This window comes from Stegostoma tigrinum, chromosome 15 (genome assembly GCF_030684315.1).
Source record: "Stegostoma tigrinum isolate sSteTig4 chromosome 15, sSteTig4.hap1, whole genome shotgun sequence".
In the NCBI taxonomy this organism is placed as follows: domain Eukaryota; kingdom Metazoa; phylum Chordata; class Chondrichthyes; order Orectolobiformes; family Stegostomatidae; genus Stegostoma; species Stegostoma tigrinum.
Genome location: NC_081368.1, coordinates 12,655,018 through 12,671,352, shown reverse-complemented (window position 1 = coordinate 12,671,352; position 16,335 = coordinate 12,655,018). Strand labels below are relative to the sequence as shown.

Below are 16,335 nucleotides of genomic sequence, written 5' to 3'. Positions count from 1 at the left end.
CATGATCAGTAATTTGCAGATGGAACCAAAATTGGCAGTATAGCAGGCAATGAAGAAGGTTATCTACGATTACAAAGGGATCTTGATTAACCGGGCTGAGGAATGGCAGGTGGAGTTTAATTTGGATAAATGTGAGGTATTGCATTTTAGTAAAACAAAGAAGGGCAGGACTTATACAGTTAATGGTAGGCCCCTGGATAGTGTTGTCACTAAGGGTTTAGGTACATAATCCTTTGAAATTTGCATCACTGGTAGACAAGGTGGTTAAGAAGGCATTTAGCATGCTTGCCTTCATTGCTCAGACCTTGAGTATCAGAACAGAAACATCATGTTGCAGCCGGGGACTTTTTCACTAGAGCATGGGAGGTTGAGAGGTGACCTTACAGAGGCTGATAAAATCATGAAGAGCACAGGTCAGGTGAATAGCAAGGATAATTTCTCTAGGGTGGGGGAGTTCAAAACTAGGGGACATTTTTTAAGGTGAGAGAAGAAAGACTAAAAAGGATATGAGGGCACCTTTTTCACACAGAGGCTGGTTCATAAATGGAATGAACTGCCAGAGGAAGTGGTAGATGCTGGTCCAGTTATGACATTTAAAAGATATTTGGAGAGGTACGGAAATAGAAGAGGTTCAGAGGGATAGAGGCTAAATGCAGGCAAATGGGACTAGTTTATTTTGGGGAATTTGGTTGGCATGGGCAAGTTGAACTGGAGGGTCCGTTTCCTTGCTGTATGACTCTCTGCCTCTATAATACTTCAGCTATGCCCCCTGCCTCCATTTGTAATCCCCTTTTTGGCCACTCAAGATCCTGACTCGTCCTTTAATCACTTTCTTAATCTTTATTTGCCTGTAGAAGACTTGGAATTTTTCTTATAAGTTTGAACCCATGCATTTTCCTTCTGTAAAACTGTTGATGGTCAAAATGATCCAAGTGTAAGAGAACTTTCAAATAATATCCACTGCTCTTTCAAATGAAACCAGGGCGAATGGGGAAATATATATTAAGGCATTGGGAACTGGGAAATCTGGTGCTAAACATAATGCTAATAAAAGCGGAAAATTTATTCTGCACTATTTTTGTTTTAATTGAGCACCTAAACAGTTTAGTAAAAATGATAAATTCATAACAACATAATTTTGTAATAAGTTAGTCTTCATTCTGATCCTGTATGGTGCTAACTGTATGAAAAGATTGTATAGTAGAGGATTTCAATGAGCTGTGCTGTTGTCTAGACACGTGGGTACTTGACGAGCATGTTTATACACCAGCAACAATTTGTGTCCATCTCGCGCTCTTTACACAGCATAATGTCCCAAGGTGCACTACTTCAATGCGTGTCCAAAGAGCGATGATTTAAAGAAACATCTTAGAGAAGGAGAGGGAAGTGGAAGGGTAGAATGTTAAGTTGAGAGAATTTCAGAATGTAGAGCCTTCACAGTAGAAGTCACATGCCACCAATATTGGAATAATGAAATTGGGGACGAAGTTAATCAAGAGTGAGAAATGTTATCCTCATTATTCACAGTGCAGAGAGAACAGTTGACTGCTACTCTATGATAATAAAATGTGAGGCTGGATGAACACAGCAGGCCAAGCAGCATCTCAGGAGCACAAAAGCTGACGTTTCGGGCCTAGACCCTTCATCAGACCCTCTCTCTGATGAAGGGTCTAGGCCCGAAACGTCAGCTTTTGTGCTCCTGAGATGCTGCTTGGCCTGCTGTGTTCATCCAGCCTCACATTTTATTATCTTGGATTCTCCAGCATCTGCAGTTCCCATTATCTCTGACTGCTACTCTATATTCACTTGAGTTCTCTAATAGTCCCTATTTTCATCCTTGCCAAGTGTGGAAACAGAGAGTATGGAGGACAATTCTATAATCTGGGAGACTCTACAAATCATTGAAGGCGATTTGGACTGCAAAAACTGGTGCGCTGCCAGATCCATTATTTCAATCCACCGCTTCCTCCATATCGTCTTCTTTGATATCTACCCTGCTATAGGCGGGTGCCACCAACAGCACGGTGAACAAATGCTGTACAAACAGACTGACGATAGCCTGGGTGACGTCAGCTCGTTGCTCTGTGTTCCAAACGGCGCAATTGAAATACAAAACAATTTGCATGTTAATCAATGGGTGTTGTACTGTAATTAGCTCCACATGCAGAGTGCACAATTAAACATGACTGACAGCTTACCAGGAAGAAAAATTTGGAAGCTCAAAAGTGTATATTAGATTTTCTCCTGAATGAGATATCAGTACTGTTCATTCCCATCACTCAGCAGGTCATGTTTATTTTATATACATGAAACTTTAATGAATGTTACTTTGATTTGAAAATGGTGCAATGCAGTCAAATAAATGTTTGCGTATTTGTATTTTGCAACAGTAGCAAACAAATAGTACAACATCTGCTGCTTGAATCTACATTTGATATCTGAATTTTATGTTTCTCAGCATGAGCGAGTTTGTAAGATGCCAATGAAATTCCACACAGGGATGATATCTTTTAAGCTCAGAATAGGTTTGTGCTTCGCAGTTGGTGGTGCATATTTGACCAAGGTATCATTTTATCAGGCATTCTGTTTTCAGTCCACATTTATCTGAGAAGAATCATTATGAGAAATAGTCCTGAATCAGGGATACTCTTATCCATGCAACAAAATGGAGGAGGTGGTGACATCATGACAACGTCACTGATACTAGGAGCTTAGTTGGCCGTGTGGTTGGTCTGCAATGCAGAGTGATGCCAGCAGCATGGGTTCAATTTCTGTATTAACTAACCTAACAGAAGGTCGCCATGCTCTCAATCTTCCCCTTGCCTGAGGGCCGATGGCCATGTGGGTAGCCCACCACCAATTATCTGCCTGGGAGTTGCTTGTCGTACCATAAATTTACCTTTCACTTCATCCAGAATCCCAGGCCAACATTCTGGGGACTTGGGTTTGAAGTCCACCATTCCCATTGTGAATGGCAAAATTTGAAGTCAATTAAAATCTGGAATAAAAATTAACCAAATGATGGGTCTCTTCTTGCAGAAAGCCATCTGTCTTGCTAATGTCCCTTTGGGGAAGAAAATCCCCTATCCTTAGTTGATCTGGCCTATATATGACTCCAGGCCCACAGAAATGGGGTTGACTCTGGGTAATTAGAGATGGACAATAAATATTGGCCTAGTTGGTGACATCATTTGAATGAATAAACCATCAGCCAATGTTAGACAAGGGATATTTTGGGGTATGTAGGTCCAAATGAAGCATCTGATGATCTACATTAATTTGAAAAGTTCACTAAAATATTTGAAGGGATGTCAGAGGATGAGTGGTGACCTTACAGAGGTTTGTAAAATCATGTAGGACATGGATGGGGTGAATTGCTAAGATCTTTTTCCCAGGGTAGGAGCGGGGGGGAGATCAATCTGGTGGACATAGGTTTAAAGTGAGAGGGGAAAGATTTAAAAGGTATCGGAGGGATAACTTTTTCATGCAGAACATGGAACGAGCTGTCAGAGGAAGTGGTGGAGGTGGGTGCAAGTACAACAGTTAAAATGCATCTGGGTGGCTAGATGAACAGGAACGTTTTAGAGGGATATGGGCCAAATGCTAGCAAATAGGACCAGATTTATTTAGGACATCAAGTCACCACAGATGAGTTGGACTGAAGGGTCTGTTTCCTTGTTGTAGCTTACTGCTTTTATTTTATTTCAATTTTTAAAAAAGAAATAGAGTTTTAGTCACAGCGAAGGGAACCAAAAAAAACCAAAACTACTGACTTTTGAAATCAGTCTGACAAACATAAGTGACAGGGAGCTGAATATTATTCCATCTAATGTCACCAACCAGTATCTGTGGAAGTGTTGAGCACAGTCAAAATAACAGCAATGAGCAATCTCCTTCCCTGCTTATGAGGCCATTGTTTACCACATCTTGTATCTCTGTGACTTCTTGAGTAATTGAGTCAATTTAAATCCACTTGTGGGCGTCCTGGTGCTAGGATTTATATTTATTGAACTGACAGTAGAGAGGATTAAAATGTGACCTCATAGAGGTGTTCAAAATTAGGAGCAATTTTGACAGGATAAAGAAGGATATTCTGTTTCCACTAGTTCATATATCAGTAGCAAGAGGTCACAATTTCAAAATTGTCAACAAGAGAACTTGGAGTGAGATGAGGAGAAAATTCGTGACTCAGAGAGTTGTTAGGATTTGGAATCCGCTGCCTGGGAGAGTAGGTGGAGGCGGACTCTATATGAGGCTTCAAAAGAGAGCAGGCTACAGATTGAAAGTGATGAATTTAGAGGGCTACAGAGATAAGGCTGGAGAGTAGCATGAGCTGGGTATCTCTTTCAGGAGCTGGTACGGACACACTCGGTCTAATGGTCTCCTTCTGTCCTGTAAATTCTATGATTCTATTCAAATTAATCTCATTCTGGGGAGATTTCCACCTTAGTAGTTAGCGTTTAGTCTGAATTTGAATCCATATGTAAAGTTCATATAAGTGTTTGGAAGGACTGTATTAGAGAAGCAAATAGTCACGTTGCAGTCAATGCTATAAAATTATCAAATCACTTTCCACATCTCTTATCACTCATTTTTAACTTTGAGCGAGTGATACAGACTGACTGCTTTCTGCACTTGCAGCGTAAGTTTCGGTAGAGGAGGAAAAAAATGCCCATGATGTCGTTGCCTAACAGCCTGGCCACTGAAATGAATGGATGGGAACTACAAGCATGCGCTGCTTCCCATGTGACTTTCCCTAATTTTCCGGGGTCAGTCAATCCAACTTGCCTAGGAGTAAGATCAGGAAAGTCCACCCATGGTTGACTGCAAATACTAGCAGCACTGTAGATGAATGATAGGGTACAGTCAAAAATTTGGAATTTTCTGAAAGGTCCCAATGAACTGATGATACTTAGAACTAGTTTTGTCTTGGAACCATAGAATGATACAGTGTGGAAAGAGGTCATTCTCCACTCTGTGCCCAGTTTGGCTCGTTAATACATTAGTCCCAGTCCCTTGTCTTTTCCATAGCCTCAGACATCTACTTTCTCCTTCAAGTATTTATCTAATTCTTGGATGCTGAGACATTTGAGTAACATTAAGTAGGAGACAGGCCAATTTTTAACAAGTCATAGGTTGAAGGGCTATGGACAGTAGGCAAGAAAATGGAGGTGAGGTGAAGATGAGATCAGCCATGACTGTATTAAACAGTGGAGCATGTTTGAGGGGCTGAATGACCTACTCCTGCTCCTGGTTCTTATGCCCTTATTTTCTTTTAGAAATTATTATAGGATCACTTTGCCTCACTTTTTCAGACAGGAAATTCCAGACCCTTTGCCTATGATAAGCTTCATTCTTCCAGTAACTATTTCTCCAAGCTCATTGGTAAAGTTGTTCCTTAGCTGGCCGATAGGAAGGACACTGCAGGGGGTAGGAATGTTATTCATTCCCGCTTCAGCGATGTGCTATCTGACACTGTTTGTACAGCTTAATATTTGGCAAATCTACTAGTTTTACACAGTCGCTTGGCGCAACCACCGAATTCACATCATGTTCGCACTTACCTTCTGAGTCAGCAGATTCTAGATATCAGGGTACATCAATGACCTGAGGGGCCGCAGTACAGTTGGTGATGTCCCCTTTTTGATGGGACATCATTTGCATTTTCCGTCCCAAGTGGCTCCAAAAGATCCTAAAGTACTTACACGCTGAGTTCTGTCCAATTGGCTGACCAATAAGTGTTGAACATAACACAAAAGGTTTGATCTTTAACTCAGTCCTATTCTTCGGGCCCTATATTGAAAACTGGGTGCCATGTTTTAACATTTAAAGATATTTACATGTAAATAAGCTGGATACGGTGATGTAAATATCACAGATTTGCACGTATCGTTCACCCCGAACTGTTCTTCAAATGAGCAGCTTGCATCACCATTTCATGAGGGCAGTTCGGAAACAATATTACTGTGGGCCTGGAGTCACATGCTGGCTAGATTGGGTAAGGATGGTAGAAGCTGCAAGTGAACCAGATGGGATTTTATAACAATCGATAGCTGCTACCATATGAGCTTTCCATTACAGATTGATCAATTAAAATTCAACCAGCCCCAGCCGCTGTGGAGAGATTTGAAGCCATATCACCAGGACATCAGCCTGAGCCTCCAGATTACTAGCTCAGGGCCTTTGACACTTTCACATTGTCCCCTCTGATGTCAGAAGTCCAAAAATGCTTCATTAGCTGTAAAGCATACTTGTTGTGAATGGTACTATATGAATGCAATTCTTTCTTTCTTAATTTCCCTCAATTCATAGCCTGGCTTAAAGAAAATGGGAAAAAGTTTGCATTTTAGTGCTTTTCATGTCCCATTGCTGTCTCACAAGTGCTCAACTACCAATAAGTTACTTTCAAATTGTCATTGCACATAAACATACAGGACAGTTAATTTGTATGTATTAACATCCAGTAAACAAAGATCTAAATGACCATTTGATTTATTTTGGTTGCATTGGTTGAGGAATAGGTATGGACCAACAGAGCTCCTTTGGTGCCTTTCAACCTGAACCAGCTGACAAAGCCTGTCTTTTGTATCATATTAAATGTTACTGTGCTCAGGCCGTGAGAAAGTTACAGCTGACGACATGGTGTTTAGAAGTGATACTTAAAACTGACGGAAGGGATTAAACTAGATATTTTCAACTGTTGGGATGATGTATCCTTTGTTCCACCTTGTGTGTTTGAAGGAATGCACTGAGGTAAGCAGAATGGTTCATAATTGGTAACATATCTCATGACTTAAGAGCTCAATTTTTCGATGAACAGGTGATAGTTGCTCAGACCAAAAAATGAAGGACAGCAGGAATAACCTTGTGATTGATAGTGCACAATTGTTCTATGAACAAAAACCTCCTCGGGAATGGGTAAAGTGTGCAATGTAAGGTCACGGAGATCAGTCCCGAAACAACCTCACTTCCCTTTGCTTTGAAGTTCCAATCCATTTTGCCTAAGCTGCTCGCTGGTCAAGTGGCATGGTGAAATCAATAGTGAAATGACAGTAATTGGATTTGTAATAGCAAACTTTGTCTTTCTGTTTAAGCCAGCTATACTTGCATTGGTATATATGTGCAGGTTACTCTGAAGGATAAACTGCTGAGATGTTGAGCATTTGATTCAGACTGCACCTTGTGACAAATGAACCTTCAACCTCCGATACTGCAGAGGTCAGTGATAATGAAACACTTCGTCTGCCTTACAATATTTCAGTAGAGCTAGCCAGAGTTTATGTAAACTCCTGTCATGTTGGAATAGAGTCATTGAGTCATCAAGTGGTACAGCATGGAAATGGACCCTTTGGTCCAGCCAGTTCATGCTGAACTTAATCTCAAATTAGCCTAGTCCCACTTGTCTGTTCCTGGCCCATGTCCCTCCAAATCTTTCCTATTCAAGTATTTATCCAAATGTCTTTTAAATATCGTAATTCTACCTGCATCCATCAATTCCTCAGGACGTTCATTCCACATGTGGACCAGCCTCTGTGTAAATAAACAATAGCTTCTATGTCTTTTTAAAATCTCCCTCCTCTCACTTTAAGCTCATGGCACATTGTCTTGAAATCCCCCATCCTGTGGAAACGGCAATTAACATTAACCCTATCTATACCCCTCAGGAATTTATAAACTTTTGTAAGTTCACCTCTCAACCTCCTACACTCCAATGAAAACAGCTCCCACCCTACACAACCTTACTGCTCTATTCTGACAATAATCTGGAATATTAGAGGGAACCAATGTGGATTGGAATTTTCTGGTAATTGTAAATTGGACTGAATATCTTCAAGATAACAAAGTGTGAGGCTGGATGAACACAGCAGGCCAAGTAGCATCCAGGAGCACAAAAGCTGATGTTTCGGGCCTAGACCCTTCATCAGAAAAGGGGGATGGGGAGAGGGTTCTGAAATAAATAGGGAGGGAGGGGAAGGGAGACCGAAGATGGATAGAGGAGAAGATAGGTGGAGAGGAGAGTCAGTGGGAGAGAGATTCCCTGAGTTTGGTCCGGAGGGAGGAGGGTAACTTCTTCAGGTTAGGCATCCCTGGAAGATGCTTCGCAGTGAGGTTAAAATTGTGATCAGAGATAATGGGAACTGCAGATGCTGGAGGATCTAAGATAACAAAGTGTGAAGCTGGATGAACACAGCAGGCCCAGCAGCATCTCAGGAGCACAAAAGCTGACGTTTCAGGCCTAGATCTCTAATCACAATTTTAACCTCACTGTGAAGCCTCTTCCAGGGATGCCTAACCTGAAGAAGTTACCCTCCTCCCTCCAACCAACCTCAGGGAATCTCTCTCCCACTGACTCTCCTCTCCACCTACCTTCTCCTCTATCCATCTTCGGTCCGCCTCCCCCTCTCTCCCTATTTATTCCAGTTCCCTCTCCCCATCCCCCTCTCTGATGAAGGGTCTAGGCCCGAAACGTCAGCTTTTGTGCTCCTAAGATGCTGTTTGGCCTGCTGTGTTCATCCAGCTCCACACTTTGTTATCTTGGTTTCTCCAGCATCTGCAGTTCCCGTTATCTCTGAATATCTTCAACATTTTTTTTAATCAACTTGCTCACAGGATATGGGTATCACTGGGACAACTCTTATTGCCCATCTCTAGTTGTCTTTGAGAAGTTGGTGGTGAGCTGCCTTCTTGAACTGCAGCAGTCCATGTGCTGTGGGTAATCCTGCAAAGCCATGAAGGATGACGTTCCAGCATTTTGACCCAGAAAAACCGAAGGAACAGCCATACGCTTCCAAGCCTTCAAATATCATTTAGCTCGTTCCAAGTCCATTTTGTGTCATTGTTCAGTTTCTATTCTTCCCATAGCACCAAGACAATGCTTTATCAAAGTCACCAATGTTCGATGTATCATGTGATTGAGATGATGTTTTGTCCTCTTTCTATTTCCTTAGCCTCTGTATAGCGTTCAACAGTAACCAGTCTGCCACACTGCCTGCCATTCAGAGTTAAACCCAATTGTAGCATTCTGTTGTCATTGCTTCTTAATATACATAGTGGCTGCCCTCCAATTGTGTGTCGTCAACCATAGGAAAGCCCCAGTTTCCTCCTTTAGGGCCTCCTGATAGCCATCTTAAAAATATTCCCCACTACCTTGTTTGCATACACCCATGCCACTAACAATGGCCAGCTTTACCTCCCTGTTATCACACTCAAATCCTATTGTCATGCAATCTTGCCTCAGGTTGAGGGCAGACTTGAAAGAAGTCTATAAAATCATAAGATGCATAGATAGGGTTGACAATCAAAATCTTTTACCTGGAGTTGAAATGTCTAATACGGGGGTGGGGGGGGGGGGGGTCATCCATTTAAAGTGAGAGGGGGAAAGTTCAAAGGACGTGTGAAGGGCAAGTTTTTTTTACACGGAGAGTGGTAGGCGTTTGGAACGCACTGCTGGGATGGTGAGGAGGCAGATACAATATGGGCATTTAAGGGGCTTTTAGATAAGCATAGGAATATGCAAGGATAGAGGGATATGGGCCAAGGGCAGGCAGAAGGGATTAGTTTAATTTGGCGTCATGGTCAGCACAACACTGTGGGACAAAGGCCCCATTCCTATGCCGTACTGTTCTATGTTCTATGTTAATCCTGCCCAGACCCCTTATTTGAAAAAAATATAATTTCATCAAAGGCATTCAGAGAAGATTCAATTTACTCAATCCTGGGTAAGGAGGCTATCTTATGAGTGACATACTGGTTCTGCACCCATTGGAATTAATAAGAATGAGACATGATCTTACTAAAACATACAAGATCCCGAGGAGACTGTGAGAAAGTTTCTCTTTATTGGGAAGACTTGAAATCGGCAACACAGTTTAAGAATTAGAAGTCTTTTTCCAGGAATGGAAATGTTTGGAATGGGAACAACCAATGGAGGGCTACGTGTAGACTGTACCAGAAAAGAGAAAGAGACAAACATCAAGATGAAGATAGACATGATCCCAATCTCCTTCTCATTGTGTGACCTTCTGGCTCTTATTAGTCATGCTCATTCTATTCCAGTCCCCTTGTCTGAGTTTTCTTGGATATTTTAGCCAGGTACACTTTCTCCCAGGTGCTGGCCTTCCTGACCTACCATGATGGATCCACCTCAACGTTCTCTCTGCCATGTCTAAACTTCTTTTATACTCTTTTCAGGGCCAGGTCATGTACCTGGACAACAGTGTTAGGCGTTCACAAGTCTTCAAGCAGTGCCCACTAGCTAAAGAGCAGGGAGTCCAGAAAGTCTATGTTCATGATTGTGGGAAGTGGATTTGAGTTATTGTTTTATTGTCACATAAAACTAGAAAGATACAATGTAAGGTGTAGGAGGGCCATCATGAGCTATGCCCCATCCAGTGGGAAAAGTGGGAACTATGACAATAAGATGTCAATCTGACCAAGAACATGAGGATGTCAAAGGTAAATTATCTGTAATTTTTCATACACTTGTCTTGATGTGAAACCAAAGGAAGTAGGGTGGCTCTTGCTGACCCTATGTCTAATCAATGGAGTGGTCTGCATTGGCTCTCTCACCCACCTACTGTGTCAATTTTCTTGATCCCCACTTCTCCACCTCAGTAGCTGCTCAAGCATCCAAGCCAAGCAATTTTCCGCCATGTTGGTACCCTCAGCTTAACAGATTCTCGGTGATGATGCCTGGGGAGTAATTTCAAACCACCCTCAAGCCAAACTCTTCAGGCACGCTGACCTCTAGGAGTCATCAGAAACTTGATGCCTTGCTAATGATGCTTGTTGGAAGAGCTAGCACAGAGTCAATGGGCTGAATGGCTTCCTTCTGCCCTATAACATATCTGTGATTCTGTGAATTTGCCCTGAGGCATAACCACAATGATCTTAACTCATCAAATTGCTTTGGTTGCAAGTTCTGGTGAGACCAAATAAAAGGGTCTTCCCTCAGTCTCCAAAATTCCAGGGAAAAAGAAAAGTCACAGCCTGTTCAGCCTTTCCCGATAATCCAAACCATCCAGTCCAGGCCATCTCCTTTTCTGCACCCTCTCAAGTTTGACAACATTATTCAATAGGACAACCAGAATTGAATGCAATATTCCACAACTGGCATCATGTAAAGCTACAACATGACATCCCAACTCCAACACTCAAGGTTATGAACAATGAAGGGTTGTGTGCTACACACCTCCTTCACCATTCTGTCTACCTGAGACCCTGCTTTCAAGGAACAGTGAACCTGCACCCCTAGGTCTCTATGTTTGTCAACACTCTTCAGGGTCCTACTATTAAGCATATATGTCTTTCCCTGATTTGTCTCAGCAAAATGCAACACTTCATATTTGTCTAAATTCAACTCCATCTGCCAATCTTTGGCCCATTGGCCCATCTGATCAAGATCCATCTGTCTGCTTCATCTTCTACTATATCATCAGTTTTGCAGTGATCTGCAAACATACTATCCATGCCTCCTATATTCATTTACAAAACTGATGAAAAGCTTTGGACCCAGCACTGATCCTTGTGGCACACCACACACATTCAATATGAAAATCAACCTTCGTCCACCTCCCTCCGGGAGAGGCATCCAAAAAGAGAGGGCACAGGTTGAAGGTGAGAGGGGAAAGACTGTAAAAGGAACCTGAACTTTTTCATGCAGAGAGTGGTGTGTTTGGGATGAGCTGCCAGAGGAAGTGTTGGTGGCTGGTACAATTACAATATTTAAAAGGCATTTGGATGGGTATATGAATAGGAAGGGTTTAGGTGGATATGGGCCAAGTGTTGGCACATGGGACTAGGTCAGATTGGGATATTCGTTCAGCGGGAATGAGTTGGAGCAAAGTGTTTGTTTTTGTGCTGTGTGACTCAATGATACACGAAATCGCTCCTTAACACATGGCAGTGTTGACATTTATGAGGAGCCTGTTGCCAATCATTCAACATGGATACAACCTGTCCACCAAGTTTTATCATGGCTCGAGTCTGAACAGTTTAATGATGAGGCATAGTGGAGGCAGAGATGAAAAGAAAAGGAAGCAAATCCTGCACTCCAGGTTCCCACTGCACTGGAGAAAGTGCTGCCCCATGATTTGAAAGATCAGTGAATTGACAATTGGCCCACTTAGTTACATGACAAGCCATGGCAAAAACTCACAACGCTTAGTGAATGTCAACCTTAAGATGAAGGACATGCAGGTGTTAATGAATAATTGAAGTGTTTTAAATGGAATTAAAAATGTTCGAATGAATATTAGTCGATAAACAAGCACTAGAATCAAGAACACATTCATCTGCACCATTGACGTTTGTTGATTAATAACCTTGATTTACAATTAAAATCACTGCTTAGTGGGAGAGATGTTGTGATAAAATCGCCTGTCCCATCTAACTGATAGGTCCGATTTATGAAAAACATTGCAGGTTAGGGAATGTCATTCTCCCGTTTGTTATTCTAAGCCAGCTTTCAAAGCACCAGCACGCGGTAAGATTTCAATGAAGAGAAATTCCATTTCAATTCAAGTTTCATGGTTAGAAATTCAGTTAAATTATTAAACACGCTGTCGATTATTTGGCTGTAAATAAAAATCCAAGAAATGTACCTGATATCACTCTCCTTAACCTGACTGTCTTCCAGCTCCTCCATGTATTTTTCACCTTTCATCCAGTATATCATTGGGTTTACTGAGCTGTACCCAAAGAATGCCCTGCAGACCAAACTGGCTGGACGGCCTATTAAGAGGAAAACAAAGAGGATTTATAGATCACATCATTCTTCTCACACGTTCATATAATCCTGAGTGCATTTAAATTTGTATCAAGCAAGACCAATCAATGGGGAGAGATAGTAGAACTGCCAATGCTGGAGAATCTGGGATAACAAGGTGTAGAGCTGGATGAACACAGCAGGCCAAACAGCATCAGAGGAGCAGGAAATTACTGAAAGGTCTAGGCCTGAAATATCAGCCTTTCTGCTCCTCTCATGCTGCTAGGCCTGCTGTGTTCATCCAGCTCTACACCATTCAAAGGGGATCCTTCAAAGAAAACGGGATTAATCAATTTCAAACTTGTAATTTCTAATCTGATCCAATATTTGACAATTTGAGTCAGCACCCCACGGTATTGCAAACCATAATCTGGAAATACTGCTTTGTCTGCCCTCATGTGAAATATAATATCAAATATTGACATCATTTTGCAAAAAGGGGCAAGCAACAGTCTGGATGTACAGCCTTGCTGTCAAGATACCTGTTGAGGTTGGCTTAATGGAGCCTGGGATTTGATCCACAACATGTTTCATCAGTTTCCAGCTGTACTGTGTGAAAAAAAAAATTCCATACTGGGCACACTGAACATTCGCTCTGGGCTGGTACAATCCAGTTAATGACACAGGTTACAACCTTTCTGTTCGATCTCATGTGGCACAGTGGTAGTATCCCTAACTCTGAACAAGGAGGCCTGGGGTTCATGCCTCACCTGCTCCTGAGGTGTGAAATAATATCTCTGAAGACGTTGTTGAGGGAAATATCGACACGGTTTCTGGCCCTGGAAAACGGGAGAGAATGCAGCAGTTCTGTCATAAGTCAGGGAGCTAGACCATGAGGCTCCACCAGTCTCCTGTCACATTTTCTCTGGGCAAAGTAGGTAAGTGCTTACGGTTAGCCAATCTCCCTGCCCACATGGTACATATTCCTGGCAAAGACAGGACAGGTGTGATGCTATTATCTACCCCAAATTCTAATTGCTTCACTGCCCCCTTCTCAGGATTAAAAATACATCTCAAACAGTGATGATGCGGACATGCTGGTGTTGGACTGGGGTGGATGAGGTCAGAAATCACACAGCACCGGGTTATAGTCCCACAGGTTTATTTGAAAACACAAGCTTTTGGGCCTTCGCTCCGTCTTCAGGTGTTCGTGCATGAGATGGTATCAATTACAGAATTTATAAGTAAAAGATCAAACAGTCACACCACTCGTGAGGATGTACTGAACAAACCTAAAATGCTGTTAAATCTTTAATCAGTTAGAAGCTTTTAATTGATTAATATGTATATGTAAAGCCTGGAATTCCATTGAAGTCACTGTCCTGAGAGAACTAAAGGTTTTGTTCTGTGTAAAGAAGTGTAAAGAAGAGGTGACATTTTAGGGTAGACAATGCATGTTAGGTGTCAGGCCTTATTTTGAGTCTGTTTGTGTTTTGGTTTGGATTCAGAATGGCTTCATTTCTAAAGTTGAAATTTGTAAAATGCCACATTGACTGACTGCCTATAAATTGTGTGATTTTTGAACTAAATAGAAAGTATCTGCAAATACAAATTCACTCCATAGTGTGTGTGTGTGTGTGTGTGTGTGTGTGTGTGTGTGTGTGTGTGTGAGAGAGTGAGAGAGAGAGAGAGAGAGAGAGAGGGGGGTCACATACAGTTCAACTTGAACCCCAAATCTCGTATGACGCTGTCCTCATGGGTACCAAACTCAGTGACTCTATGTTGTTGTGTATCTCAAAGTCCACCTTAGAGGGTGTTTATCCGGAGATTTGAGGCCAAATGTCCTTGACTGTTATAGTGTTTCCCCACTGGAAGGGAACATCCTGTCTCTTTTTTACATTGATAAAACCTTTAGTTCTCCACAACAGTGACTTCAAAGGAATTCGGGACTTTATATACACATATTAATAATTTAAAACCTTCTTACTGATTAAAGTTTTAACAGTATCTTAGGTTTGCTTAGTAAATCTTCATCAGTGGTGTGACCCTTTAATTTTATACTTATAAGTTTTGTGTCTGGTGCCACTCCTCTCACTAAAATCTGCAGAAGGATTTAGGCTCTGGAATCTTGTGTTTTGAAATAAACCTGTTAGATTGTTACCTGGTGTGGTGTGATTTCTGACTTCAAACAGTGACGTAAGCCCAATTGTTGAACATGTATTGCCTGTTGAGAATTGTGGACTCCCTGAAGAGCATTGGAACAAGCTGAAAAGAATTCAGAAACAAGCACTGAGAGGGACTGCTGGTGTAGGCGCGAAAGGTCAAGTGGCTTCCTGTTGCACTGTTACAATTCTGTGATCCAAGGTATCTCGTACTGAAACAGTTGTGACATAATTGAAAAAAAACCTGAATGTTTTCCTCCGGTCTACACTTTGTTGCCCACACTGAAATCCCACCTCATCCCATTGCCATCATTTTTATGTCTCAGCCACATAAAAGTAAATACATGCTGGAATTAAGAAGGAAAGACACCTCCATGCAAATAAGACAAATAAACTAGAAGGTGGTTCAATCCCCTATTTTATAAAACTCATCAAAAGCATGTAAATAACTGAGAATGTAATGCACTCAATTTGACAACATGATTGATGGACTTTAATACAAATTGCACAGCGCAACGGACCTCTTATGTTTATCGAGTAGATTAAAAAGATTTACATTTTGCAATGTATTGTGTTTATCTATACACAGCATTCTTGTGGAATCCTCTCATCACTTAATACTTGATGTTCATTTTGCTGATCACCTGGATATATTGCTATCTGACCACAGATTTTGTTATAGATCGCTGGAACAGGTGGAACTTGAACTCAGGCCTCCTGGTTCAGAGTTAGAGGCATTACCACTGCACCATAAGCACTCCTTACAGAATGTCCACAATTATGTTATGACAGTGTTACCTACAATGCCTACAACATTGCATTTATAGTGTCAATACAATGTGGTACCCATTACTGCCATGATCATTTACAAATGGAACATCTTAAAATTGAACACTTCAGTAACCAGGAACGTGGAAAGGGTTAGAAGTATAGAAGACTGTCATTCCGAGTTTACATTATTGTGTCATTCAATTTACCTTTGACTTTCCATATTATTGTCTACGCCCACTTCACACTTGTATCTATCAATGCTCAAAATTATTGTGAGAGTCTTCAGAATGTCGGTATAGTACACAAGTACTATCCAAACATTACTCACTGATCTGCATCATCTGTGCTAGATTAAGATGTTAAAGGTGCATCACACTGTGAGCCCAAGAAGTGCAAAATTCTTTCACTGTAGTGAGCTGAATCACGCGGTAATGTTTATACATTATAAGTGATTCTTTCAGAGCAAACTGCATTTCTAATCTGTTACTTGTTTCCTTTACACACAATTGTAAAGGGACAGTTCTAGGATCAACCTTCTCTGGACCACCCCCAATAACAAGATAGCTTTCCTTAGATAAGGGAGCTCAAACTGTTCACAATATTTCAGCTGTGATCTGTCTGGTGCCTCATATAGTTTCAGCAAAACCTCCCTGCTTTAATCTCCATTCTGTTTGAAATAAATGCCAATATTTAATT

The 16,335-nt window shown here is 41.5% G+C and overlaps 1 protein-coding gene across 2 annotated transcripts in view; it reads right to left on the bottom strand.

Annotated features, from left to right (window-relative positions):
• Positions 1-16,335, bottom strand: part of il1rapl2 (interleukin 1 receptor accessory protein-like 2) — a 976,263-nt gene that overhangs the window by 67,964 nt on the left and 891,964 nt on the right. For both annotated transcript variants that reach the window (XM_048544046.2, XM_048544048.1), the window contains one exon: positions 12,603-12,732. In XM_048544046.2, coding sequence (XP_048400003.1) covers positions 12,603-12,732 — 130 coding nt within the window. The remainder of the gene's footprint in view (positions 1-12,602; positions 12,733-16,335) is intronic.